The following is a 27,718-nucleotide window of genomic DNA, read 5'->3' as shown; positions in this document are numbered from 1 at the left end:
TGTGAACCCACATTTCAGTACCTGAGCGAGGCCTGGTCAGCGTGTGCAGAAGACATGGAGGCCTGGATGTAAGATGGTGGTTTGGAGGCCTGAGGCCCGCGGCGAATCAGCTTCCCCGTGACAGGGTCGTAGGTCCGCGACTCGGGGGCGGCTTGAAGGGGGTTGTGGTGGTGAGGAGCGTGGGGGTACAGGGGGCTCTGAAAGGAGCTTTGGAGGTCAGGGAATGTGGCAGGGCTGTTGCTCCTAAATAAAAAAATACAGTCAGCAATACAGTCAGCAAGTGTGTTTTTGTGTGTGGGAGAGTGTCTTCCTTTTACATACCACAAATAAAAACATATAATAAGAGCGCTAAAAAGAAATGAAAACATGGAGTGACTGTGTGTGTATGGGGGGGTACCGTTGAGTCTTTATGTAGTCCTCTTTCAATGGATACAGTGCTTCCTCCACCCTGTCCCAGCGCTCCAGACATCCCCAAAGCCATTCAGGGTTCACCACATGGAGGTGCTTAAAGCCCTGGGCTTGGCGGACCTTCTCTGTTCCTGGTGGAGAGACGGGGAGACCGCAGAAAAATCACCATAAAGGAAATCAACCTGCACCAGTCAATCAAGACAATCAATCTGAAAAGGAAATTGCCAAGCAAGCCTTTATTGACGAGAACGTGAGTATTAGCATTAAAAGCAACCATGTCAGGGTGTAGCCTCCATTATGAATTCAAAGGCAATTAACAATTGTCCTGAAGGATTTCATTTTTCACTAATTCATTAGGTTTTATTGAGGGTCAGATCCTATACTATTGACATTTACAGACGAGGGTGGGACACGCCACTTCCGACGTGAGGCAGCATCTCAGAGCAACAGAACTAATTAACGAAAGCCTAGCTTGACATCGCACAATTAAAGCATAGAAAGTTAACTGCTGACCCAACGGGGAAGCTTCCAGATCCTGATTGAACTAAACGTATAGAATAAAACAACCACATGAAAAATAAGAGGTTTTAATCACAAAAAACGAAGTATTTCCTAATAGGAGCCTGGCTAGAAGAAATTGGTATCGTCTATTCATCCTGTGTGCGTTGAAGAGCTCCCTGCTCTGTCTCCCTGTCTGTTTTCTTGTTGCCTGACTGTCTCCTCTCTTTCGGTTGGTCTCCCTGTCTGTTTTCTTGCCCTGTCTGTCTGTCTCCGTTTCTGTTGGTCTCTCTGTCGGTTTTCTTGCCCTGTCTGTCTGTCTCCGTTTCTGTTGGTCTCTCTGTCGGTTTTCCTGTCCTGTCTGTCTGCCTGCTTCCCTGTTTTCCTGCCCTTCATCGTCTCCCAGCCCCGCCCATCTCCCTGCCCCCAGTCAGTGGCTCCAGGTCAAATTCCCTGTACCGCCTGCCTGTCTGCCTGCCTATCCGACCTACTCCCTTTTGTACTGCCTTTTTCTGTTTCCCAGCCCTGTCCATCTGTCTGACTGCCTTTGTCCAACAAAGACAGCCATGTAGTCTATTCAGACAGACCCGTAATGACCAGCCATATGTCAGCGTGATGGAGAGGAAGAACCATCCAAAGGCTCTTAATCTCCCTGCTTCCACCAGCGCTGACACGCTGGCCCAGTAACCACACCCACCAGACCAGGAAGAAACAACAAGCACAGGGAGAACCGGTCTTGACCAGTGACCTCAAGATTTGATCTTAAACTGAAATTAAATAACCAATTACTTAATCAATAACCAATATAAATCCAAGAAAAAAGGAATGAGAAAAGCGTGTTGTGTCCTTAGATGGACGGCCCTGTCACTCAGGTACTAGACACCCACAGTATGTATGCTGCTTACCATTGCCTTGTCACATCAAGTGGTCCCCCGTATGCTGCTGTGCCGGAGTGCTCTTTTGTACTCTCTTCCTCTCTCTAGGTGATTGTGTCCACTAATAATGCCTACTACAGATCACTGATTGCTAAGTGCTGCTCTGAGAGGCCAGGTTCCACGGCAACGCTGCCTGCCACTTCCTGTGCATTTACGCTGGACTGGATGAGGAACAACATCGTACTGGGCTATTTTTCTTCCTTCCTTTACAGAAATGGCATCCACCTTCGACTAGAGCTTTCGGAGGTTGGTTTGGTTATGATTGATTATTAAAAAAAGAACTGCGATTTTTAATAAAAAAAATACTAACACTTTCAAGGGGCTGTATATAGAATTTGTTCTCCATGTGAAAGCATGGTGAAATACAACAGCTCCAATTCAATCCAATATTATTTAATATATTTAATATTTGAAACAATTTTATATAGCATAATGATCCCATACTATATTCAGTACTTGTTTTGTTACTTGAACAGATATTGAATAAACTGTATAGAAATTAATCAACCAGGAAAAGACCAAGTGATTTCACTTGCAATGGTTTGATCAGGAGTCCATTGAAAAACTGAAGTTTAAGTGACTTGAACAAAGGAGAGGAAAATTGTGACTTTTCCATATTTTTTTGTTGCTGTTCCTGCTTAACACAACCATGTAATTTTCTCTGCGCTTCCCTTACAATTAAGCAAGTCTAACTGTAAACTAGAGGCTTATTGGGTAGCTAGAAGCTAGCTGTCTAATACTGCAGCAAAGCAATCTGACAAAATACTTTGAGAAGTTCAGTTCTCAAGTAGAACTATCAATGATGGAGCAAAGCTAAATGCTGGTCTCACTTACTTGTTGTGTCCCAGTTATGGACATTAAAGATGATTATACACGTTTCCTGTGCTGAACCAGACTGAGTATTTGCGTAATTACACCAAATACCCCCTAAAGCAAAGCGCCCCATTTCGCTCATTCCACAGTTTCTCTTGTTAATATTTGATTTCTCTCTAGAGGACCAGTGCGTTGAGCTTGCAAAAAAAAATGAGATGGAATCCAACTAACTGACATTTAATTGATAAATTACTTACTTGAGGGCCCTTGAATGTCAGTTACTGCCCCTCATGACAATGAATTACTGCCTCTCATTTAGGTGCGTCATTGAGGGACCAGGGTTAAAATCCTGCTTGAGGGTTAGACAGAAGGGCCTGCGAAGTGCAGTACTGCTTATTCCTGCCGGTTTGGGGGTTCAGTCATCAACAATGTTCCAACTGCACACCTCCACCAGGTCGGCTGTACAGCCGTGCAACGTTTCACTGAGTTTGCTCAATTAGTTTACATTATAAAAAAGAAACTTCACTGAATGAATCAGAACAGTGGCTCTTTAACGCAATAATCCATTATAACAGATGTTGTCATTACATGCAGTAGTAGAAGCACAAATAAGATATAGCTAATTGGCTAAAAAGCATTTGCTAAAGACACAAAAGTTTTACTGCATAAAAGCACTGTGAAGGTTTTTCATTTGGGAACATACTAGCCCTGATCAAACAACTATTCAGGAAAGGTCTCATGCTCCAGTCACACACAGCAACCTACAATATGTAAGAAGAACTAGCTAAAGCAATAAGCAAAAATGTATTAAGGAAAAGTAAGTATACTCTTAATGGCTGTCAGATTTCACTAAAACGAATGAGGTCGTAACGTATGTCTGACAGGCACAGATTTCATGTATGCCAATTCATTTGACACTCGAGATATGCCAACTGTGGACCACATTTAATAAGTTCAGTATAAACGAGCTCAATCAAAAATGTATTCAGCTTTCGAGGCATCTGGTTAACCAAATTTCCGATTTTGTACGTTTGCCCATTGACAGAGAAATGATCAGTCTATCATTTTAATTGTAGGTTTATTTGAAAATGTGAGAGACAGAATAACAAAAAAATTAAGAAAAACGCATGTCAAAAATATGAGATCAAATTAGATCTATATTACATGTATTTTCACTTGTATTGAAATGAGCATGTGTTGTTGTCTTTGTTTCTTATCAGTAAAGTACTATTTTAGAGGCAGTGAAGTATTTTGAAGACAGGATTGACTATAGACTGTCAATACGCATAGGTTGGCCCATTCTGTTAAATGATCTGTACAGTATTACAATGACTCCTTTAAGGTACATCCTATACCCAAGTCCCAAATCTGCTGGGAGTTGCTGAAATGAAGTAGAGCCTTACTGGCAAATTAGACATCATGAAATTGTGGGGGCAAAACAAACTGACCTATATTTAGTTGAAACACGGCAATATCTGCTAGTCAGACGGCCAACTAGTCAGTCAGACCTCACTGACTTCAAATCATGCTGCAAGAGCTGAGGGAAAGAATATTCTCATCACTGAAGTCAATGGGGTTTCCAAGGGAAAGAAGAAGGGACATGGTGATATGTAAGGGGTCAGGAGGTAAAGTGGCTCTATAAAGCCTGTGTCTCACAAGCCATCTGTGATGGCTGAGAGGTGCCCACGTTACTCATCTTTAAATGGGACTGTAATGAGCTGTCTACCAACCCCCCATCCTGAAGTACAGAAATATTCCAAGATAATAGAAAAACATTGCTGAACACATTGTACAGGGATGCCAGTGTTGATAATGGAATCTTTACACCTTCATCATTGAAAAGAAAATACTGGTAATAGTCTATCTTCAGAAGGCTGAGAAATGAGGCAATTCAAACCAGTCCCGGTTTCAGTCGGTAGGCACATTGATTGTGCCATTTCATTGAATACCAGTTATTTTCTAGACCACATTGAAAAAAAGCAATAGATTCTAATGGACTTCACGTATGTCTAATAAATGTACAGTAATCAATCAGTAACACTTGGTAACTTCATTGTTTTTTTACCACTCATGAACAGACACTTATCTGGAGCGACTAGGCTTAGCGGCGACTAGGCTTCGATATCTTGCTCATGAACATACATTTTTTTACTTGTTATCTAGGAATAGCGTAAAAAAAATTGCTTAGTTCTATGCTAAGTAAAAAATGCATGGTTTGTCACAAAAGATGAGGCAGTCTTATTTTCCAGAGGGATAAAGTTAATATGCCAATTCTGACTGTGTAATTAGTGGCAAATAAAATCATAATTAAATCCTGTTTGATATCATGTTGTAACAATGAAATCTGGAAACTCAAAGGGGGTTTGTGAGCATTTGTATTTGGGTTTCCTGAATGGATTAAATTTAGGACAGAATATGTACTTCATATTGTTTCAATTATAAAAAATGTAAGGCCTATAATTCATGATAATTTGCTTAATAGAGACTGCAATTTATATATTTTCAGTGATGGAAGAGATTTTTACAGCCTATTAATAGACTGAAAATGTACTGAAAATAAAATGTCACTGTTTAATGATTGAGATGACCGGAGAGAAAACCTTATTGTATCACTTCGCCAATAATAAACAGTAACTTTGCAAGACGTTCAGTATAGATCAGATTATATTATTAGAAATGCTTTTGTCACTTGTCCTCCTATTCAATCCTATTTCTTCCCGACAATCCTATTTCTTCCCCAAACGGTCCTGGGTAAAGGTTGTGCACTATAACGGGAATAGGGTGTGATTTGGGATATATCCATGGCTGTCACCAGCAGCCTGCCCCATAATAAACCTGATAAAACTATTTCAAAATAGTGACATTTTCTAAGAAACACAAACACACCTGCAGTATTAGGCCACGTGTGCTTGGTTCAGGCCTGGAATGATTCACTGATAAGCGTTGTTACCTAATTCTAATGTTTAAGTTGCATGTGCAACGATTCCCAACTAATTATGTGTTTTAGATAAGAATCTTTGGAAAATGTATGAAATGCAAAATTAATTTTGATATAGGCCACTTTGCTACCACCACATTCCGTTTGAGCATCCATCACTTCAGCTTCCAGTAGACATCCCCCTGAAATTGTCACTGAACCATATCAGTCACCATTATGCAATTACACTGCACCATACAGAGAATTACATGAAAACAAAACACGGTGGACTACACCTTTATTAAAAAAAGGAATTCATAAAGAGCCTACTTTAGCCTTGCAGTACTCTAGCTAACACAATTAGTTTGACATATATACATTTCTGCAATTCATCTGTAAAGGAGACCTTGATCTAAGTATGACTGCCTGATGAAATAAAGACTAAAGAAATATATGGTGGATATGAAAAAGAACAGTCTAATACACTGAATAAGCAACTTATTTCATTTGGAAAGGTCTGTACCAGTATCTCTGCTTGATTATAACCAGCTAGAATATTAGTGAACATCAAAAGAAAGTGTTCTGAATGTGTGGATCATGACTAGGAGTTGGAGGCGTTGTGTCATCTGGCCACAGACAGATAGCTGTAAAGCTGCAAAAGGTTGACTGGTCAATCTCCTAGGCAATCCCTGTCGATAGGCCAACTTCTCTATATAAAAGAAAACTAGGATAAATCCTTGCGTTCCACCACAACTTTTTATGATTTCCATTTTTGTTATGTATTCAGCACTGTCAACACTTTTTATTCAACACGTTTTGTTCTGTTATAAGCAATAAAATGCCCTCCACTCTTCAACCAGCACTGCATTGTAATGAGCATGTTTGCACTGTTAATACCAACAGCTCGCGAGTTCTTTAATATCAGGTCAGGTAATTACATTTCCTGGGGTAGCAACAAACATTTTTGAGGCAGAAACACAGCAGCAACTTTTGTTTGTCATCAGGTGGAAGACAGCACACAATTCGAATTCACCTCAGTCTCAAGGACAGACTGACATAAGATGCAGGCACAAACAGTCCAGTAAAATAAAAAAGCTTATTACTTCAGGCTATACACATTAAGTTGTGCCTCACAGGTGAAACAACAAATGATCTATTCATCATAAAATTCCACAAGGTTGTATATGCAGACCTATATTGAAAGGTCAAAGAAGAAAACTCTGTTCAACCATTGTTAATATGCAGTAAAAATGTTTGGACTGCACTAGAGTTATGTGTCTCTATCACATAGGTTCAACTTTGGGACCCTTTCAGATTTAGCCTAGCTTGATCCTGAAAAATCGACTGAGATAAACCCACAATATAACATCAATTAATTACTCGTATTTTATTGTTTGCTAATCTCATCCACATAACAGGCTCAATTTGCTTGGCGCTAGATTAGACAGAAGAGAGCAGTCTGCAGTCTGCTGAACAAAAGTACATATTTTACATACAATTTACCTGACAGAACCACGTGCACAGGCAGTGTAAGTTTTACTGTTGCACAGCTTCTAACTGCCACAGAGAACAGAACCGTTTCAATCGAAACCTGGTCTATAGTCAAGTCATGCACTTGATGCCACAGATTTACGAGCATTTTAAATGATTACATAATAACAAAGGAGCTGGTGGCGATTTAAAGCTGCCTCTCATTTCAAAACCTCCCGTTCACTGAAGTCACTCAAGACATCTGTCAACTGGACAGGAACATATATATATTTATAGTTCTTTTTATCTGGACCAATTTATTCAGTTACTGCCTCGTATGCTGCAACTGAAAAATAAGTGTTTAACAAATATTTTTGTCACTATTATCCATCATTGTTGTTTTTTAGATTCAAATTTAACGATGAAAATAAAGCTGTGTCGGCTAAATTTAAGCCATTACATGATTTATTGACAGAGACATTTGAGAAAGATAGAGGACAGGGTTGAAAGAGCATTTAGCCAGATTCACACCCATGTTGAAGCTGTACATGTGTACCGGGTTCAGCTTAGAGCAACTGATCACCCAAGGCCACAGGCTCCTGTTCTATTTAAATAATATCTGCGGTTATGGGTTACTAATCAATCATGTTCAAATTAAGCATGAATTAATTAGGCGAGAGAGCTTCGTATGAGAGTACTGACTACAGACTTTCCCTGTTAAAGGGTCAACGATTAAATAATTCAAATGACCAACAATAAACATCTATACCGGAATATGCAGAGCATATACATATAGCTTAACCCACATCAATGAGAACGACATATAGATTTGGCAGTCACAAAGACAAATATGATTTCCCCAGCCCCAGAATATGGCTAACTAAACAAAGTGACACGGCATGACTTGTGATGAAGGTTAGCATCATTACTAGAGCTTTTACATGACAGTACTCGGCGGTTAGACAGCAGACTCAGGCTGAGACGCAGGAAGGTAACAACTCACCTGTCCGAGCAGCAATGAGGTGCGTGGTCCGGTCTGGGTCTTTAGCTCTGAGCAGCAGTGACTTGCCTATTTTGGCTCCCAGGGCCTTGGCATGGTAGGACTCCCTGGTTCTCTCCATGGGGTAGTTGGTGGGGTACAGGCCAGAGAAGACGATGGTGATGCCCTCCAGTGTCCGGGCCTTCAGCTCTGGGACGATCTTCCTGATGTCAGGCATCTCTGGGCGTTCCTTCCTGAGGAAAGCTTCATAACGGCCGTAGTATTCTCTGTGGATGCGCTCTAACACCTCCTCCAGGTAGATGAGGTGGTCATCCTTGTCCACATCCACCTCCTCCTCCTCCTCCTCCTCCTCCTCCATGCTTTGGTCCAAAGACTCTTCCCCCATAGTAACTCCTGACTGCTCGCTGTTCTGGGACTCCGTTTCCACCTCCTTCCGCTCGGAGCACCCGTTCTCCAGCTCTGGGTCAGCGGGGAGGACAACACCTAGGCCTGATGTCTCTTCGCCCACCTCGGTGATGTTCTCCCCAGTGCTCTTCTCTTTACACTCATCATTTCTTTCATCGCGCAACGATATCTCCTCTACTCCTGCCGGCTCCACCCGTTCCTGTTTGCACTTCCTGGTCTGGCTGGACCCCTCGTCCACCTCGCTGTCCGATGAGGGGAGTTTACCCGTAATAGATTCAGAGTCGCTGTCGCTGGACAGATCAAAGTCTAGGTTGCTGTTGGGCTCATGGAGGTCTGGAGGAGTGCCGGATGAGTTCCCCCCATCCGGAGGGGGAGCTTCCTCCCCTGAGACTACTGTCCTGCTCCCATCCTCCGCCTCTATTCGAACCTCCTCTCTCACATTCGTCCTGTCGCTCACCTGTGCCTCAGCCCCCTCCCCCTGGCCCCGCCTTTCCTCCCTGGCCTCGCCCCCATCTGGCTGAGTCCGTTCATTGGCCGGGGCTACCGGAGTGGTTGACAAGGCCGTTGACTCCTCCTTCCCTCCTTCGTTGCGGTCTTTCCCCCGTGGTTTCCTGAGACCGTTGCTCTGCTCCTCCACCCCGGACGCTCCCACCACAGACTCAGTTGTCCCAGACGTCACTGCTGGTTCGGAGGACTGCGCTGGTCGGCTGGCATGGACACCAGCTGGGGAACGACAAGTTCAACAATTAGCACATTTGAAAGCAAAGCACTGACAGTGACTAAAAAGCTGGTGTTGGAGGGTGCCGGTTTTGGCGTGAATAAATGACATGAATTGACACGTGTCAAGTGTCTTCTAAATTGACAAGTGTCTTCTTTGCATAACTAGGGACTCCTGACAGAACCATACCGTCGAGAACATTGTCTGCTTAGGATCTTGCCTTAGCGAGAACAAGATGTTCTCCAAGGCACTCAATCCTTTCAGTAAGCTGTTCTCTATATAAACACATTCATATTCCTATCACAGGCCCTGGCAGCTGTCTGTGTAAGTGCTGTCATGGCAATAGGCACCACTTCCATAATTGATTTAACAGTCTGAGTGGTGCATGCGTGTCATTCGCCTCCTGGGAGCCCAAAGAAGCACTCTGCTTTGTGGCTTGCCCAGTTTGTCTCGATGGCTAATCAAAACCTCTCCACAGACATCTAGTCTGTGAGAGGCTCTGTATGAGATGAGAACCCAACACCTGCCCTGTACCTGATAGGATAGGAGCAGCTGTTGGCAACTGGTGCCTCCACTCCCACTGAGACAGAGCCTTACCAAGGTTCAGGAGAACCCGTCATTCCAGCTACACACGTTAGTTGTCTGAATCTCAATCCAGTGTTGATCATGAAGTACCAGCTAAAGGTTTGGACACACTTATTCAAGGGATTTTTTTTTTCTTTCTATCAGTCTGCAATGACTTGCAGTCTCCTCACACCCGCTTCATAAATTGGCAGTGGTATCCTCCCCACTCGAAAGCCCCCTGGACTTGCTAATACTATTCCTGTCTTGTTTGGTGAGATAAGAGGAGTGGGGGCCAAGTTGCATTATTGTTTAAATTCAGTATTAGAAACATCAGAGGCAGGATTCCACACAGAAACCCGTCAACAAAGCCCAGCAACCAAACTAAAAACGCACTCACCTTATTCTCGCTGCCTCTATTGTGCCTCTCAACAACTTTCCATAACACCACCATTTCTCTTAAAAGCCTCTCATCCAACAAAGCAGCAGCCGACCACAGGAGTGGTACTTTGGTTGAAATTAAATCAAAACCGTTCAACGGGAGAAGAGGAAACCGTGTGGCCTAAACTCCATCTGCAGGCAGTACCAGAATGAGATCATGTCCCTTAAGTGCTCATCAAGTCACTTCCTCCTCTTTTTCCCTCAACTTCAGTCAACAAAGGATTTTCTGGTAGATTATTTTTGTCTGACAACAAACTGAATTCCCTTATAACAGAGAGGCCTTCATTCAGATGTGTGGTACCTAATGTATTAACCACTTCACTAATCTGTCCACTAGAGACAATGCAAAGTCATGTGAAGAAAGGAGGACAACCCCTGGAAAGTCTCATATAAAAATAACACACACAAGCACACACACGCACGCACGCACACGCACACACAAATATGTAAGATAAAGGAAACCTGATTTAATAAAAGACACAAAGAATTTATCAGAGATGAATAGATGCAATTTCATGGGGTCGAAAAGTACAACCATGTTTTTAATAGCTATTCTTGCCCGTTGTTTGTTGCCTTCTTGCAACCACAGCGCACTTTCAAGTCCCCCACAGCATTGGGACAGCATGGGACTGAGAACCAGGCTTTGACCTCACCATTCAATAACCCCACATTTCTCCTTTTTGAGCCATTCTGGGGTTGCTTTGCTTTGAATCACTGTCCTGTTGCAAGATCTGTGTCCTGCTTTACAGTTGGTTTGAGCTTCTTCTGTTCAAATGCAGTGTTTTGTTTTCACCAAATATTGGTGTCTGGCATTGTGGCCAAACAATTCCACCTTTGACTCATCTGTCCAGAGCACATTGTTCCAGTCGTATTGATCTTTATCCAGGTGTTGTCTGGCAACCATCAGTCATGTCCCGACATTTGTTTTTGAGAACAGAGGCTCCGTCCTTCCTGACCTCCTGTGTAGGCCTAGCGTGTACAGTGTCTTTCTGATCTTTCGCTGATGCCGTTCAATACAGACTATGGCATGAGAGGACTGTAGATCTCTTGACGTCACCCCGAGGTTCTTAGAGACTTTTAATGAGCCTGTTTCCGTCAGCTCTTGGGCAGAACCTGGTGGAACAACCCGTCCCGTGTGGATTGCCAATGGTCGGAAATCTTTTCCATTTGTAGATGATCCGTTGGGAGAGTGGAATAATATACTTTAACTTGCTTGGAAATGGCTTTGGTGGCCCCTCCCACTCATTGGCATCAATAATCTTTTTATTGAGACCAAACCCTTTCTAATCTTTGTGAGGCTAGAACTTCCTAAGATACTTCATTATCATTTCCAAATCATTTGCTTCTGTTACGGGGCGCCTGATGCAAAGTGGGTGTGTACTTACTTCTTAATAAAGAAATAGCATTTCTGTTCATTTTAATTGCCCAAACAGTCTCAAAGTGGTTTTTGGTGCAATTTGTTTAAGCGACCTTTAATTAATGTGGTTGGAATTTAGACCAGATATCCATTTGTCCAAATACTGCTGTATACTGTACCTTTCCTTCCCTGCTGAGCCTCTCTGGACCCAGGCGGTGCGTTGATGTCTCCCGTGCCCTGGAAGTAGATGTATTTCTTCACAGTGATCAGGTTTGGAGCAAACTTCCACACATCCTCCCGGTCATCTATAATGCACACCATGGAGTCACCACACGGGAACAAATTCCTACGGGTTAGAGAGGCAGAGAGGAAGACAGTGAGGCAGAGAGTGTTAGATTCGAGTGAACATGGCTATCAAGGCCCCCCACATTAGCAGAGCTCTATGGTTCCCCATCCAGGACTTCGGATGACTAGCCTGCTGCCAGAGTTTAATCAACTCTACGGCTGATTCACTCCAATAATTACAGAAATGTCCTTCAACTGAATTTTTCATTAGTTGTGGCAGAGCAGAAATCAATCCATCTCAAATCAAAAAAAAATAATATATATATGACTTTGATTCCATAGGATCTCCCTGGAGTGAATGAACACATTTTTTTTTCAGAAATGAATGATAACATAACAGATGTCCTTTACATATTAAACAGCAAATTCTTCATTCAATAAATGTCCTGAAACACCACTTTGTGTCAAATTGTCAAAGAGACAGAGACACACCTAGGATCAATAATATTTATTGGATTTCAATTACATTTTAAGAAATTTAAAATAGAACTTGTCAAACACCTGGCATTTACAAATCTTGTTCATATGCTGTTGTTGTTTACTCCCCCAAAACCTCCCACTCCAAATGTATCACTTATTTCATAGCTTGACACACACAAATGAAACCAGTATTTCTTTTAGAAATACTTGTTTTGTAAAGTACTCAAACCTCTTAAACTTCAGATTTAGGACAGGGCTTATTACTCACACACACACACACACAACAATTTTGTTTTGATGTGGGCGGATGTAATGCAACACTTCTACCCTTTCTGGTTTCTGATACCTGCTCTGCCAGACCCAGGGCTCACCTTAAGTTCCCAGTCTTGGAGAAGGGGTCGATACATTCGTCTCTGGACAGGATCCGGTGAGAGAACAGCTTTTTCTCAGGGTCCAGGAAACCTGCATCCACAGAAAGCCATTACACAGATAAAATATACGAGACAGATGGAGCAACAGAGAGGGAGAGAACGTGGTGATTAATGCGGCAGAGGTGTTTGGTTAAGCACGCTGTACCGCGACACAGCAGACTCAACTGGATTAAACATCCAATTCAGAGAGCAATTGGATGTGGAAAAGCAAGATGCATTTAGCTGAGTGGATGTGCCACTTTGCAAAACAGCCAATCTCAATACCTCCCTGGGCCCCCCCAACTATTCAGAGCGGGTCTACAACAAAGCTTAAAGCGTTTGGGTCCATTTGGAGTTAATTACCATATTTTATCAAGAGGTTTTTCATTTTTCATCATGTTTTGTTAACCAAATTCTACAATTTGATCTCAAAGACATTTGCAGGCGTGTCTGTTATCTCTGTGTACTCAGTGGGCTGCTGTGCTCTCATTAAAATACCAAAGCATTGAGATTAACTAAAGGCAAGCGCAGTCTTATCAGTTCCTCTTTAGAAGCTTTAGAATAATGCATGTCTTTAATGGACTTTGATGGAGCATTTTAATTGGAACTGCACCGCAAAGTCCTCGCTACCTGGCTGCCACTGAATCACAGAAGAGAGACTAGACAGGCAGGCATCACCAACAAACCCCCAATCTAGAGTACTTGAAAAAACAGCCAGATAAATACTGACCTCTGCTCTACAAACTGGGATAAAAATTCAAAGGAAACTAAATGACCCATTCATATGCTTGAAATATTTTGCACAACAATTCAGTGAATAACCTCACATGGAAACAAAATATAATCTCCAAACTCTGACAGGCCAATGTTAATCCTTTTAACCAAAACAATGCTGCTAAAATAATGATGCTGGTAAACTGAGCAACAGCTTTCTCTACACCAATGACGTTGCGTCCTATGGCCTGGTCAAAGGTGATGCACTATATAGGAAATATGAAATTATTTGGGACACAGAGGTAAAACATTTCAATTATAATTTTTCCATTGAGCAGATGCTCTTATAAAGAACATCCATTTCCATTGTGCCAACCAAACTGACAACCCTGGTGCTGAAAGCTCCATGATCTATGATGTGAGTCACACAAGACAAGTTAGACATGAACATGAATGATATAATTCAAGCTGGATACAAAGCGAAGGTATATGCTGCTCTCTAGTGGCAACACAGAAATACTACAAAAGCTTTACTCAGGATTTTCTACCAAAATGCAGACACATTTACATTGGGGCAGTTTTACTATTCATGTTGGGTGATTAAAATCTTAAGCAAACGACTGTCTGCAAACCAAAAGCTTATTTTGTGTACTAATTTTGACCAGGGCCCATTTGTTTGTATCACAACAACTGACAAGGCCCTTTGAAGTAACATTTGCAAAAAGGTCAGTCTAATATGAAATAAAATGGTCAATTATTTTGACAACATGTGAAATATGATTTCCTTTCAAACAGATTATAACCTGTGGCATAGTGCGTACCAGCAGTCTGGGCTGTCACATCCGGTACTTATCCAGCCCAGCCCTTTCAGTATAAACATTCTCCTTTTACATCTCCCACTGTTACTATCAAAGAACTGCTCAAACAATATTTTAATAAAATGGTTTATGAACGGCAGCCAAAAACACCACCCAAACATTTTCACCACTCAAAAATAGTGAAACAATCAACAGCTTATGTTTACATTTAGCGCCACGACTAAATAAACATAGGGGAAACACTGTATTGGTGTCTGCAAGTACCAGCAATGGTGTGTGCGTAGAGGCGGCTTCCGAAGGTGAACACATGCAGCTCATAGAGCTTGGCGATTTTCTCAAGAAATTCTTTGCAGTGTGGACGCAGGCGCGTGTGTAACATGGGCTCCCCCCGACCCAGCTGGAAATGAAAGATTCCCTGCGGGACATAAGCAGAGGCAATTGCCGAACCATCAAAAGGTTTGTTCAATCTAGAAAACACTGAGTAGTTTATTATAGACAAACGATATACCCACTGTTATACCAAACCCTTTAGCAAACCCTGGAACAAAGACATGAACAACATCTTACCATGCACCAGAAAAGAGGTTACTGTTTATTAGATACACACCTTGTTGGACATGCGCTGGCAGTGCTGCTCAGTGGTGTGGATCAGGGTCTGGTCCAGATCAACCATGAGAACCAGCTTCTTATTCCTGTGGAGTCTCTGCTGGTCTTCTCTGCCCAGCTGCTCTGCTTGCTGTATGGGGGACATTTCACAGAGTCCAGACCTTCATAGCTTTAGCAAAACTGTAAGGTTGCATTCAAACAACATAAGTAGTAATTCTGACTTCTCAAACTTCACATTATATAGGATCTCATCTATTGATATGACTTCCTGCAACTCACCTCAGAGCTGACCATCAACTCGGGGACACTGTGCACCATGGAAACAGTTGCCGTGGAGATGTGAGCCTGCTGCCTCCCATTATTACTCTGCATTCTGGCAGAAGAATTATAGGGGGTGGGGGGTAAATGCATTTAGCATGGGAAAGAAGTAACCAACAGCAAGGAATTATGCCTATTATATTTGGGTGAATATACAATTGACCAAGTAAGCATGCAGTGCATGTATGCTTACTGTGTGAGGTCCTGGCCGCATTCAGCGCACAGCCCCTTCATCACAACAGGATGGCTGCATTCTTCGACTCTGACAATCACACCACTGAAGAAAAGAGGCACTTAAAACCGCAGCAAAAATTGATTTTGTCCTCATGAGAGCTTTACCATACAGATACAATACTCATACAGACATACACCAGTCTGTCTTTCTAACTTTCTATAAACACTTCAATCAACAACTGCTGGGGGGGATTTCAATCACTTTTCCACACAAACTGACAGTGTTCTGTGAAACTGTCTATACAAAACGTGTCTATTACCTGTCATGTCTTTAGTTGAAATATGGTAGGGAATTAACTTCTAAACTCTAAATTCTTAACAGTAACCTGTAGTGCTCGATTGTCCAACAAGCAGCATGGTGTATCTTCCAGATACTTTTTTGCTAAATGTTTTTACATTTCCTAACTTGTAAAAGCAGATAGTGTTTTTATCAAAAGCAAGTACTTTGAGAAGTGAAAACACAGAATCCTACTTATTACTCCACGTGCTAATTACGTCATTTTTGTTTTGAACAGACTTCGCAAGTCGCTAGAAAACCGCTCTTGACCGAGATAGCGCAGTTCCAAAACAAAGTAATCAACTTCCACCCGTTGCTAAAAACGCCTAAACCCGCCTTCTGGCCATATAAAGGAAATCCATAATACTACAGCCTCCATGTTGAATGGCACCAAAACGAGCAAATCACAGCATTTTCAAAAACAGCAACATAAAGCGTGTTCCATGTGATATTTTCCAGTACTTCATTTATATGATGTTGTTATATTCAAAGTTAGTTTTCAATAGTTACACAAGTTAAGTTTTCCTGCATCATCACCTGGACACAAAAAATACACATACACTCAAGTAAATGTTTTCAGAAACTGAACAAGATTATGGTTCCCTCAAATTCGTCGCACCGCTATCAATATAGACCGTGACAAGACATGCAGTAGAGATCCGGGTTCAGTACACGCGCTGGGTTAGCATAGCTATTAGCTAGGTAGCATTAGCATCTGAGCTACGCAAGTTACCCATCAAGTCATTTAGCTAGCTGCACTGTCTGCACATAACGTACTTTACTATGAGGAATCAACGTTAGTTAGCGATCATAGCTATCTAGCTAAGTTCACAGAAGTGTCACCAGAAGAATATTAAAACATTGCTGAAATAGCAGGAAACACCTATGTACGTAGATTAAATAGCGCTGACGTTCCAGCTCGATTTAACTTGCTAGTTGACTCACCCTGGCGATATGACTTGTCCAAGTTGACAACATAGCTCCTTCACCACTCCAGCTCGATCAGATTTCAGCTTTTTATCGGGCTGCCTGTTGGGCTGTTCAGGCGGCTGAGACGCGGACTCTTTCTCAGAGATGGGAGCACATAGCGCTAACACCGAGTCTACATTTACGAGGGACCCGGGTTTGACTTTCCATTCCAGCAGCCGCATAGGACGCGCTGTTATTGGGCAGCGGATCTCCGCCACTTGCGCTGTAGGGCCCAGTGCTGCACTGCCACCGCCGGAGTCTGCAGGCTCCTCCATCAGTTTCGCGCTTCAAATTTCTTTAAATTGTATGCACAGGTCAAGCAACAATATATATTCAAATCCCGTGAAATTCGGTTTATCCTAAATTATTCAACCAGCGCTAACAGACAAAACAAAAAAGAATTACGTTGAGTTTTGAAAGCACAGCGATGCAACAAGACAGACCGATGGTTCAGCTTCTTTCGCTCTTCCCGCCCGTAAACAGGAAACACAAAACTGCAACCAGGACAGTCGGACAGCTTCCGGTGGCTCTGTTGACAGATGGTATTTACTTTGAAGGAGTTCTTAAGAATAATTTAACTCAATAAAATGCTTTGATCTTTTTGTTTGCATCAATTAAATATTTGGAGAGTTTTATATTCAGCATGTCAATAAAGTTAAGTTTAAGGACTAGTTCAAGGACTATATAAATAAGATGCTTAAAGGAATCAAATGGTAGATGCAACATCACTCTGTTTTGTTTTCCACTGACATTGTTTTCTTCCTATTCAAATCCCTTTGTGGTTTGTTTAATAGGCCAGTAATGCTACCGGATTATGATGTAAGATGATGTAATGTATAAATCACATTTCCCCTGGTGACAACTAGTAGATTTGCTACCACTTGTGTTTGATACCCACTAGGGCACAGTAAGGAAATGCATGCGCTCAGGTGTATGTTGCTCTGGATAACAGCGTCTATTAAATGACTAGTATGTAAATGGTGAATATGGTAGGAATAAAAATCACCAAACTGTCATTATGTATACTTAATCTAAAACATTTCATGTCGTGACAGTGGATTGTCCAGCTGGAAAATCTGTACTCTCGGTGCACCTACTGCTGCAGCATGTAGCATGGGTTCAAATCCACAGCCCCCTGCTCTTTCAGCACAAACTAGTTTCCTGGATTTGGAATATGGGATCATTCTGCCTATGCATTGTTTGGCCTTTTGCATTTTAGCCTATTGATAATGTCTTTACATAATTATGTAGATCATTCTCAGTTCGGTATTGGTTATATTTTGAGAATTCCTGGTAAGTGGACCCCATATCTCACAACCGTAGAGGGAAATTAGGATATTACTGATTAGAATATTGTGAGAAATATCCTGATGGGATGTAAAGTATCATGTTTTAGCTTTGGCACAGAAGAAAATTGGGGATTTTTGGTTTTCAGTATGAGACCTGTGAGTGTCAATATACGCTGCTCGAAAAAAAATATGGGAACATGTAATGACCACAGTATAACACCCAGTTAATTAAACTTCAGGGATATCAATCTGTCCAGTTAGGAAGCATAAGCCATTGTCAATCAATATCACCTGTTTTGGTGCAAATGAAAGTGACAACAGGTGCACTGGAGAGAAAACAGCAAGACAACCCTGAAAAAGGGAGTGATGGCCACAGACAATTGCTTTCTCTTTATCCTTCATGACTGATTCTGCTCTAGTTTTGTGTTTTGCTAGTGTTCTAGTCACTACAGGTAGCATGAGGCGGTTCCTGCAGCCCATTCAGTTTGCACAGGCAGCCCAGCTCCCCCAATAGATGGCACATCCATACCTGCCGTCGCAAGAAGGTTTGCTGTGTCTCCCAGTACAATCTCAAGAGCATGGAGATACCAGGAGACGGGCCATTAAATGAGGAGAGCTGGACAGGGCCGTAGAAGGGCATCAACCCAATAGCAGGACCAATATCTGCTTTTTTGTGTGATGAGGAACAGGAGGAGCACTACCAGAGCCCTACAAAATGACCTAAGGTACTGGTGTGCATGTTTCTGACCAAACTGTCAGAAACTGACTCCATGAGGGCCCGACATCCTCTAGTGGGACCTATGCTCACAGTCCAGCACTGTGCAGCTCGATGTGACATTCGCCAGAGAACACCAAAATTGACAGGTCAGCCATTGGCGCCCTGTTCTCTTCACAGTTAAGAGCAGCTTCACACTCAGCACATGTGACACGTTAAAGAGTCTGGAGACGCCGTGCTAGCCAACGGTACCCTGTGCTGTTAGGTACCGGGATGAAATCCTCAGACCCATGGCCCTGGGTTCCCCCTGGAGCAGGACAACTTACACAATGTAAAGATTTTGAATTTTAATATATTTAGTTCACCAATACCCGGTGTGTGATTTAGGTGTTTCCTTAATTTTTTTGAGCAGGGTAAGTTCATGTTTAGGTCACAAATGTGTATATATATGTACGTCGGTTGCATTCCGGGATTATTTTAACGTTGTTGTAAAAACATAGTTCTAGTGAAGTGATGTGCAGTTCGCGAAAGATTCGTTCCTTTTGAACGTTAAGTATTACTGACTCAAGAGTTATCGACATTTATGAGTGACTATTAGCGGTGACCGGTTCAGTTATGAATGTCCCCCCCCCCCCCTATCTCTTCGTAAGCTCTCTCATTGGCTATTACGGTCCCACCTGATCTCGCCTTCTCATTTGCCTGCCTTCCATTTTTTGTGGGGACGTGTAGTTCCATCATTGAAGCGGTCACTCAGTTATCTTTCTTTTTCTACATCGTCTTTGGCTTTAACCAAATGGAAGCTGAACATTTGTCACGTGTTCATTTCGGCGCTATCTGCCTGTAAAGTCATTTTTCAAGCCAGTTAAGGAACTCAAATATGATCTGACACGACGGGACGTAAGACAAGGCTACATTGAACTAGCGACAAGGCATTTTAAATCCATATTACTTTGGTGAGATTCAAGATCAGTGAGCGTGGTGTGTGTGTATGTACTGTATAGTCAGAACATGACTGGGGAGGCTGTCAAAGCGGTGAGTTGATCATTTGGAAATGTAATATTTGACTTAACCTGCTACTAGTTGTTGCTAACTACAGTGATTTCAAGTAATGCCTACAGTATTAATTAAAAATAACCGCCTGTCATTAGACAGTTGATGTATGTATATGGATTAAATCAAATGACAATGAAGTGTTTACATACGTGTGAGTGAATGCGCGTTTGTCAATATTGCACAGCACCTCACTAGTATTTACTATATCACATTGACAAATCCCACACCACTAGCACTATCTCATTCCATGAACTACTTCCTGACTCACAGGAAATTAGTTTCAATTCGGGCAATGAGCTTGGATTGGACCTTACAATGTACCGCAAAACCTCGGTAGTGAAATCGGAGATCAGTCATGTACAACCTTGCTTTGTAGATTGTGGCATACTCTCCAATGCTTAGATGTTGTCTTGTGTTTAGTTCAATGCCACGTGAAACCAAGTAGAATGAGTGATTGTGTCTGTGTGCATGTGTGCGGTCAGGTCCCTGACATAGAGTTCTCTATCCATAAATCTACTAGTCTGGAAACAGTTTGTCCAAAAATAGACAGATAAGGGAAACAACAGTGTGTTCTGGACTATGGATTGTGGCCTTGAAGCTGGGAGAATTCAGAGAAGCCCCCAGCCATGTCCCTCACCTCAAGCCCCCTTAGATGTTGTAATTCTGTGTTAGCAACGAGGCAAAGTGTAATGTTTTTCTATAGCTTTCCAGACATCGAAACGGTATTAAACAACACACCAAGGACAATCTTTCAAAGAGTATCAAGCAAAATCAGGGTCTCCCTTTATGGTGAGGTTAATGCTTTAAAGGGACATTGATTGTTGGGTTGTGTTTGTAATTCTGTCCTCTAGTTAAGGTTGTGTCAGCGTCATTCGGCTTTGCTGCGAAGATGTCCCCATCCCCAACTGTCCAGGTCATTCAGCTCCCAAAGGTACTATATAAATTGCACATGGGTATGTCTTCTCTGAACTACATTAGTCCGTCTCCTGTTGAGTGGGAGTTCCTTCGACGAAGTATGCACACTGGTCAGGATGCTGACGTGCAATTTCACTTAAACAGCAGGGTCAAATCTCAAAAGAAATGTACACACACTGTGTTACTCAAATGGCCCTTGTCTTGACCAGGGCGGGGAAGAGCCTCGGACGGTTCAGGAAGATGTTTTTGGGCGTGGCGGTGGGTGTGCCTGCGGTGCTGGGGGTCCAGTATGCCTTGGCCGAGCCTAGAGAGAGACGGAAGATAAAGATCTTGGTGGAAGGAGTTGGTCGGTTCTTTAGGTGGGTCCCAACATCGTTGTCGTCACAATAGTATATGATACAGGTGCCCAGGGTGGTCCAGAAGTCTGACCCGCTACCGCTGGTGCACATGACCTTAGGCAGAGTGGGTTCGAATCCAGTCTACTGCTCTCACAGTTTATACTCCCGTTAGTTTCTCAACACTTTCCTGTCTAGTAAAGCAGAACATGTGAAAATATATCTTTGAGTTAATGTTTTTGCAATCCTTTTAATGATCCATGAATGTTCTGTCTCCACAGGTCAATATACGTAGGACTCTATATCTCAGTAGATTATTGGTGGACCTCCAATGTGACCTTACGCGGCATTGATGAGGTAAGTTTCACAGAAAACCAGTAATGAATTGTGACTGTTTAATGTGTCTACCTGTTTGTCTGCTGAATAGTGCTGTGAGACTGAAACAATCACTGTCATTCCATCAGGAAAATGACATTCTTCCCTTCCTATGTTGCCAGAGAAGTCTATCGTTTGTGGAAGAGATGTCATTATGCCACCAGAGGGCAGCAAACGGCATAGTGGAGGGAGCGGTGCAGAACGGGGGGATTTATGTTAAACTAGGACAGGGCCTGTGTTCCTTCAACCACCTGCTGCCTCCTGAGTACATAAAGACACTGCAGGTGCTAGAGGATAAGGCTCTCAACAGGAGATACAAGGAGGTAAGACCACCAGCACTTGGTCTTTTCAAATACTTAAGAGCTGTTAAGACACACAAGGTTGCAGTGAAACAGATGAGGGAGCCATTCTTGTATTTTGGTCACGAAAGCATCTAGGCCATTCAGCGTGACATTAGGACTAGCTGTCTTATATTGGAAAATGCTGACAAACATTTACCTGGCGTGATCTCCCCCTCGGTGCCAGGTTGATGCTCTTTTCAGAGAGGACTTCAACGTGACTCCGGACAAGATGTTTAAGAAGTTTGACTATGAACCCATTGCAGCAGCGAGTCTGGCCCAGGTCCACAAGGCAGAGCTTCAGGATGGGACTGCTGTTGCTGTCAAAGTGCGTTGAGGTTTAATGTCAAACCAGGTTGCAAAGTCCTGTAATTTTCCTGAAATTAGATGCAGGATTGTTGGTCGCCTTCTTAATCCCTCATGCGTCTAACTACGTTTGCTGGAATTGTTTTTATGCTGGCTTTGATTGGCTCACTTATAGGTTTGACCTTTTGTCTGACGAGTCAAACTGAAACATTCATAGCTTGCCAGCGGAGTATTCATTCTGATGAACAGTTAAGCTGCAAAAAGTTTGTGCAGAAATAAACAACAAACAGTAGAGATGTTTCATCAAACAGTGGGAGGTGAGGCCCTCTCTGTTTTGTTGTTAACTGCTGTTAAGGAAATATTTAGCAACTGTTTCTCTTTCGTATGAAAGCAGAATGGATTCACCCCTGTTTAAACAAAAATTAACAGTATCATTTTTATTTTTAAAACCGTGCGAGTTGTTCCTCTTTCTTTTCTAGTGGTAACCAACCACTTGCTTCCCCAGGTGCAGTACATAGACCTCAGGGATCGCTTTGATGGTGACATCAGGACTCTGGAGATCCTTCTGGACATTATAAAGTTCATGCACCCCAGCTTTGGATTTAGATGGGTCCTTAATGTAAGTGATCAAATCTTTAAATGTTTCGACTGTGTTTTACATTCAGTAAAATCAGACAATACCTTACATCCGTTGCCTAGACCTGATTCCCTAAATGAATCTGTCGTTGCCATTCTCTGATGACTCTAGGACTTGAAGGGGACATTAGCTCAGGAGCTGGACTTTGAGAATGAGGCCAGGAACTCCGAGAGATGTGCTAAAGAACTGAAACACTTAAAATTTGTTGTTGTGCCAAAGGTGTACTGGGAACAAACCAGCAAGGTGAGACGCAGAAACAGAATTTAGTTTTACATTTTAAATTCACTTTTGTCGTTTTTTAATGTATTATTACCTTTGTACTGTAATAAACAATCTATTTTCCTTTAGAGAGTGTTGACGGCAGAGTTCTGTGAAGGCTGCAAAATCAACAATGTGGAAGAAATCAGAAGACAGGGACTCAGCTTGAGAGATGTAAGTTCCTGTGGTGACACGCCGAAGTTGCATTTGTCTCTGGTTACTATCACTCTGATCAAAATACAACCCTTTTGATTTCTGGCTTTCCAGACTGCTGACAAGCTGATCCGTACTTTCGCAGAGCAGATTTTTTACACCGGCTTTATCCACGCTGACCCTCACCCTGGCAACGGTAGGTCGGGGACACGGCGTCATCAAAAACAAGACTGTCAAATGAAGCCTGGGGAAGTCCACCAGGGTAAAATGGTTCAGGGAATCTGCCGTTAATCAGTGGCGCGCGGTAACGGGTCGAACATCAAACGCCTCGCATGGGTCGAAATCCGCGGCTCCCTAGATTATTATAGTATGTCCAGTGCGTAAGAATGGTTGAATAGGACATCATGTAATCGTCTATAGGTGTTGGTTTTGTGTATGGAACACACGTCACCAGATGACTTATTGTTTTCACCTCAGGTTTTCTTCCATTTTCAGTGAATGCACTGCAAACTCGTGAATGTGGGCTAGTGTTGAAATAGCCTTGAAATATAACATACAGAACCACACCTCCAGTTAAACCGTTAATACAAAATTCTCTAGACCTCCAAGGCAGGCATAACATGTATTGATTTGTGTTTACTTTTATACGGGGGGCCTACACAATTCTTCTGTGTCAATTCTTGAAATTGGGAAAAGTTGATTACAAATAATGTGTAATGTTAGCTTAAAATGTCTTGGTGATCCTGAATGTATGTTATCTGTACCATGTCACAGTGCTCGTGAGGAGAGGCCCAGGCAAGAAGGCTGAGCTCATTTTGTTGGATCACGGCCTGTATGAATACCTCAGTAAAGAGTAAGGTTCAAACTTTCTTTTCATAATAGTAGGCTTTTTTTTAAACAAAGAATTTCATCCGGAGCGTCTTAGTAGCACGTGGATACTTTTTCTAACCTACGACCCTGTGTTACAGGTCAACATTTGACTAGTTCTTCAGTTTGAGGTTGTTTCTCTGCTCAGGAATTGCATGCATCAGTGGTTGTGTACCGTTACACCGACTGTCTAGTAGGGGGCCAGGTTGCTGGCATATGTCCGCAACATTGGAGCAGGGGAACTCAACATAAATGTTGGCGCGTACGATTGGCTTTAAGCAATGGACTTTGATCCCTTTAGTGACCGGGTAGCTCTGTGTAAACTGTGGAGGTCCATAGTTCTGAGAGACGACGCTGCCATGAAGATGTACTCCAAGAAGCTGGGGGTCAAAGGTGATAGAAAAAACGAACGTCTTCTTGGCTTGTTAAGTGTTTCAGTCATTTAAACCCAAGCCGTTCTTTGAACAAATCCAGTTTCACAACATGGACCTATCAAAACATACAACGCTCTGATTCATGTCCTATCAGACTACTTCATCTTCTGTGAGATGCTGCTGCAACGGCCAATCAACATGCGGGAGCTGGGCCTGTCCAACATACTGAGTGGTGAGGAGACCTCCTATATGAGGGAAATGGCTGTCAATCACTTTGACAACATCATGGCTGTACTCAAGGCTATGCCCCGGCCCATGCTGCTGGTGTTCAGGAACATCAACACAGTCCGCAGCATCAACATCACATTGGGAGCTCCAGTGGACAGATACTGTGTCATGGCAAAAAGGTGAGATGGAGTGGTGGTGGTGGTTGTTTTAGCAGCATCAAAATGATGCTTTTTTTGGCAAAGAGGTGAGCAGAAAACTGTCTTCACTACTGTAGCTGAATGTAGCTGTTGTCCTCCATCTCCAGTGCTGTGTCCAGCTGGGGGAGACTCCAGGCAGAGAGGCCTGGAGTTCTTCCCAGGTTCAGGGTGTTCCGGTGGTTTTGGGGTACCTGGGAGAGCCTTAAGTTTGATTGTGCCCTGAGGTAAGTAATTATCTACAACAATATATATATTAGTTGACTTGGCCCAGCTGAGTCTCCTGTTCCATATGTTTTTTCCCCCCAAAACGTTGACCTTGTGCCTACAAGATTGCCTAAAACTTCAATCACCATCTTCATAGGACCGAGATGGCGATGATGAGTCTGACTCGCACTCTGCTCTCCCTGTTGTCATTCTTTCATCTAATTTCTCTGGATGAGGAAGTGTACCAATACCTGCGCTAAAGGTAGAGGAGGCCCATGACGCCTATACCTCAGCTGGGTACCTGAGGATGGAGACTACGGTTGAAATAACTCCTGAAGTGTTTTAACATCATGTAAAATTGTCAGGTTGGCTGGTATAATGGTGCTACATTTCCTCCACATCTACAGTACACTAGAGTTCATGCGTCCCAATGCAGTCTTTTAAACTATAAATTTAAATCATAATTTGGTCTAAATCATGTGATATTTAAATATGATTTGTGTATTTTTGTCATTTTATCATTTGGCTTTTTAAATATTGTCTCATTGTGTGGATTTTAGCGTAGTTAAACATTTCAGTAAACAGACCTGTTTTAGTTTTTTTTCTTCATCAACCATGTCCTGTCGAGATTTACAATGGTCATCAAAATGCAGAGCGTACGTCTAAACTAATATACAGTCCTTATTTGAAACAATTAGAAAAATGTCCTTGTGAGGGAAATGTAATGTTGAAATTCAAAAAACAGTAGCAAATCATGATGTGTCAACTATTAAAGCCTGTTATAATCAAAGTTGTGACATCATGCAGATGTCCAAAATTACCATCGCACTCGGGTGATATTTCAGGTTTTTTCTCAAAACAGCATTTTTATAATTCTAACCATTGCAGGATGTTTTTGTTTTTTTAAATAAGCATGATAAAAAATAGGGAAATCATGTTTTTAACTGCATTAGGCATGACAGGAACAAGCACTAAATGTAGCACCAAGCCAAAGATGTCATAGCCTCAAAGTTAGCTGGCACAAAATATCTTAAACATAAAAGACATGCCATGATTATCAACCCAGAACAATTCTTTTTTATTTCACAACTGGAGTTTTCAAGAACAGTAATGTATGTTGAGCTCAAACGTAGCCTAACAAGAATTCCATTCAGTGGCAGTTCCTGCTGGGCCATTAACATTTTAATGAATAAGAAAGTCAACAGAGGGTTAATAAAGATTTTAATGAGACTGTCAGCCATTTCAAGGTTTAGCATGGGAGATCATTAGTTTATAATGTTGCATTATCTGAATAATGACTTCTAGATCCAGTCACGTTTCCTCTACACGCAGTAGCCACTTGCCAGTTTATGGTTCCACCCACATAGTTCTTGGTCAGGCCTCCCTTTTCCTTCAAAACAGCATGGCTTACTCAGTGTCAAACACAGGGATTTTGGTGCTTGCTGATGTGACGGCATTGTGCAATTACTGCAGATTGGATGGCAGTATATTCACGCTGAAGACAACATCCTTTTCCATTTCATCTGGAATACGCTCAATTGTGTTGAGGTCTGGGCACTGAGCAGGTTACTCAAGTAAACTGAACTCGCTTTTATGTCCCCGGAGTCACTGTGAGACGATGTTTTGTGATGTGGCACCTTGTTCTGCTGGAAGCATCCACATGATGAAGGGATTCATGCACACGCTCAGCAACAATAGTTCAAACGCCCAACGTTGCTCCGCTGGTATAAAGGGACCTAACGTGTGCCAGGAAAACAACATTCCACACAGCGTTCCAGGACCGCAGCCAGCCTGGACCAATCACCAGGCAGGATGGTTTCATGGACTCAGATCCCATTCATATGTGCCTCTGTAAGTGTACAGTGCTTGCAATGTCAGGGTTATGGGTTTATTACACGCAGACAGCCAGCATGAATACGTATGTGCTCATTACTGTATAAGTCACTATGGATAAGAGCTCCGGATAAATTACACAAAATATGGAAGTGTAACAAAGCCCTTTGCCTGATCAACTTCCTGTTCCATCATGCTGTGTGTTCTCATTGACTGCCAGCGTTGGTGATGGCGTTTCATTTAAGTGGGTCTGGTGGAAAGGAGTGGAACCCAGTGTGATGCCTGTTCTGCACACCTCTGTTGTTCAAAGCCATTACCACCGTGCCTGTTTTTGGCCTTGTCATTCTTCTACCTCTCTACTGTGGGTTTTTGCACACAGAACTGGCTGATTGGATGTTTTTTTTTTTTTGGTCTGTACACCCTACAATCATGTGGAAAGTCCAGTGGTTTCTGTGATAACGGAACCTTTGCACCTGGTACAGATGATCACACCACACTCATTTGCTCAACTGAACGCTGCAATACTTGCTTTGTATGGAGACCCACGGTAACATGACCAAATGTCTGTAAGAGCGACACTTTTGTGAACTGGGTGGTGTGTCTACAGTTGGTTACTAAGTGCAGATGTTGGACACCATGGTCAGATGATTTACATACATCTAGTTTGGGAGTCATTCTTTAACAATTCAATAATGTTCACTTTTAGGAAATATTGAGAGCAACGCTCATCTAATGTTCAAAACACCACAATAACCCAACTGCTAATGCTGCTTTTATACTTTCAAAACCTTATGGATGTAAATACTATGAACTTAAAATAAAACATGTCCCACCTCCCTTTAGGATTTTCTGACATCAATCCATATTGAGTTGTGTGTGGATGTTTAAGGTTTGTGCTTAAGATATTAGGCAATGGTTTTTTAAATGTTTTTTATCAATTTCTTTACAAAATGTTCTAAGAAATATGATTATCAACCCTTATCTAGATGAACACCGAACAAAAAAGA

At 42.3% G+C, this 27,718-nt stretch overlaps 2 protein-coding genes across 7 annotated transcripts in view; one reads left to right on the top strand and one right to left on the bottom strand.

Annotated features, from left to right (window-relative positions):
- Nucleotides 1-17,139, bottom strand: part of ctdp1 (CTD (carboxy-terminal domain, RNA polymerase II, polypeptide A) phosphatase, subunit 1) — a 77,783-nt gene extending 60,644 nt beyond the window's left edge. The window contains exons 1-10 of one of the 4 annotated variants that reach the window (XM_020050468.3): nt 16,611-17,139; nt 15,348-15,431; nt 15,116-15,209; nt 14,838-14,966; nt 14,495-14,645; nt 12,660-12,750; nt 11,703-11,869; nt 8,045-9,169; nt 398-539; nt 22-243 (exon numbers count right to left, since the gene is read on the bottom strand). In XM_020050468.3, the coding sequence (XP_019906027.3) occupies nt 22-243; nt 398-539; nt 8,045-9,169; nt 11,703-11,869; nt 12,660-12,750; nt 14,495-14,645; nt 14,838-14,966; nt 15,116-15,209; nt 15,348-15,431; nt 16,611-16,909 (2,504 nt within the window). In that variant the 5' untranslated portion in view covers nt 16,910-17,139. Of the gene's footprint in view, nt 1-21; nt 244-397; nt 540-8,044; nt 9,170-11,702; nt 11,870-12,659; nt 12,751-14,494; nt 14,646-14,837; nt 14,998-15,115; nt 15,210-15,347; nt 15,432-15,648; nt 15,888-16,610 lie in introns of those variants that run through there. The other 3 variants (XM_010873807.5, XM_020050469.3, XM_020050470.3) reach the window with 3 other exon arrangements.
- Nucleotides 17,140-19,323: 2,184 nt separating this feature from the next.
- On the top strand, nt 19,324-27,553 carry adck5 (aarF domain containing kinase 5). 3 transcript variants are annotated; one of them, XM_029122790.2, is made up of 15 exons: nt 19,324-19,591; nt 20,543-20,622; nt 20,816-20,965; nt 21,223-21,298; nt 21,439-21,639; nt 21,842-21,982; nt 22,466-22,579; nt 22,709-22,840; nt 22,946-23,029; nt 23,123-23,204; nt 23,783-23,861; nt 24,177-24,268; nt 24,404-24,656; nt 24,782-24,898; nt 25,036-27,553. In XM_029122790.2, exons 3-15 carry the CDS (start codon nt 20,847-20,849, stop codon nt 25,136-25,138), a joined length of 1,593 nt encoding a protein of 530 aa, XP_028978623.2. In that variant the 5' UTR covers nt 19,324-19,591; nt 20,543-20,622; nt 20,816-20,846; the 3' UTR covers nt 25,139-27,553. The 3 variants fall into 3 exon arrangements, with proteins under 3 accessions (XP_028978623.2, XP_010872111.2, XP_010872112.1); XM_010873809.4 differs by having other exon boundaries at nt 19,324-19,670; XM_010873810.3 differs by lacking the exons at nt 19,324-19,591; nt 20,543-20,622 and having other exon boundaries at nt 20,952-20,965; nt 21,444-21,639.
- Nucleotides 27,554-27,718: the final 165 nt, after the last annotated feature.

This window comes from Esox lucius, chromosome 10 (assembly GCF_011004845.1).
Source record: "Esox lucius isolate fEsoLuc1 chromosome 10, fEsoLuc1.pri, whole genome shotgun sequence".
In the NCBI taxonomy this organism is placed as follows: domain Eukaryota; kingdom Metazoa; phylum Chordata; class Actinopteri; order Esociformes; family Esocidae; genus Esox; species Esox lucius.
The sequence above is the reverse complement of the archived record's forward strand: the minus strand, read 5'-3'. Positions and strand labels throughout refer to the sequence as shown.

What these genes read in the sequence shown, in the direction of transcription:
- adck5 (XM_010873809.4), top strand. Translation starts at nt 19,647, where the DNA reads ATGACTGGGGAGGCTGTCAAAGCG. An exon ending in TGACCCTCACCCTGGCAACG is followed by an intron (nt 23,205 to 23,782) that starts GTAGGTCGGGGA and finishes ACCATGTCACAG; the next exon opens with TGCTCGTGAGGAGAGGCCCA. An exon ending in CAAGAAGCTGGGGGTCAAAG is followed by an intron (nt 24,269 to 24,403) that starts GTGATAGAAAAA and finishes ATGTCCTATCAG; the next exon opens with ACTACTTCATCTTCTGTGAG.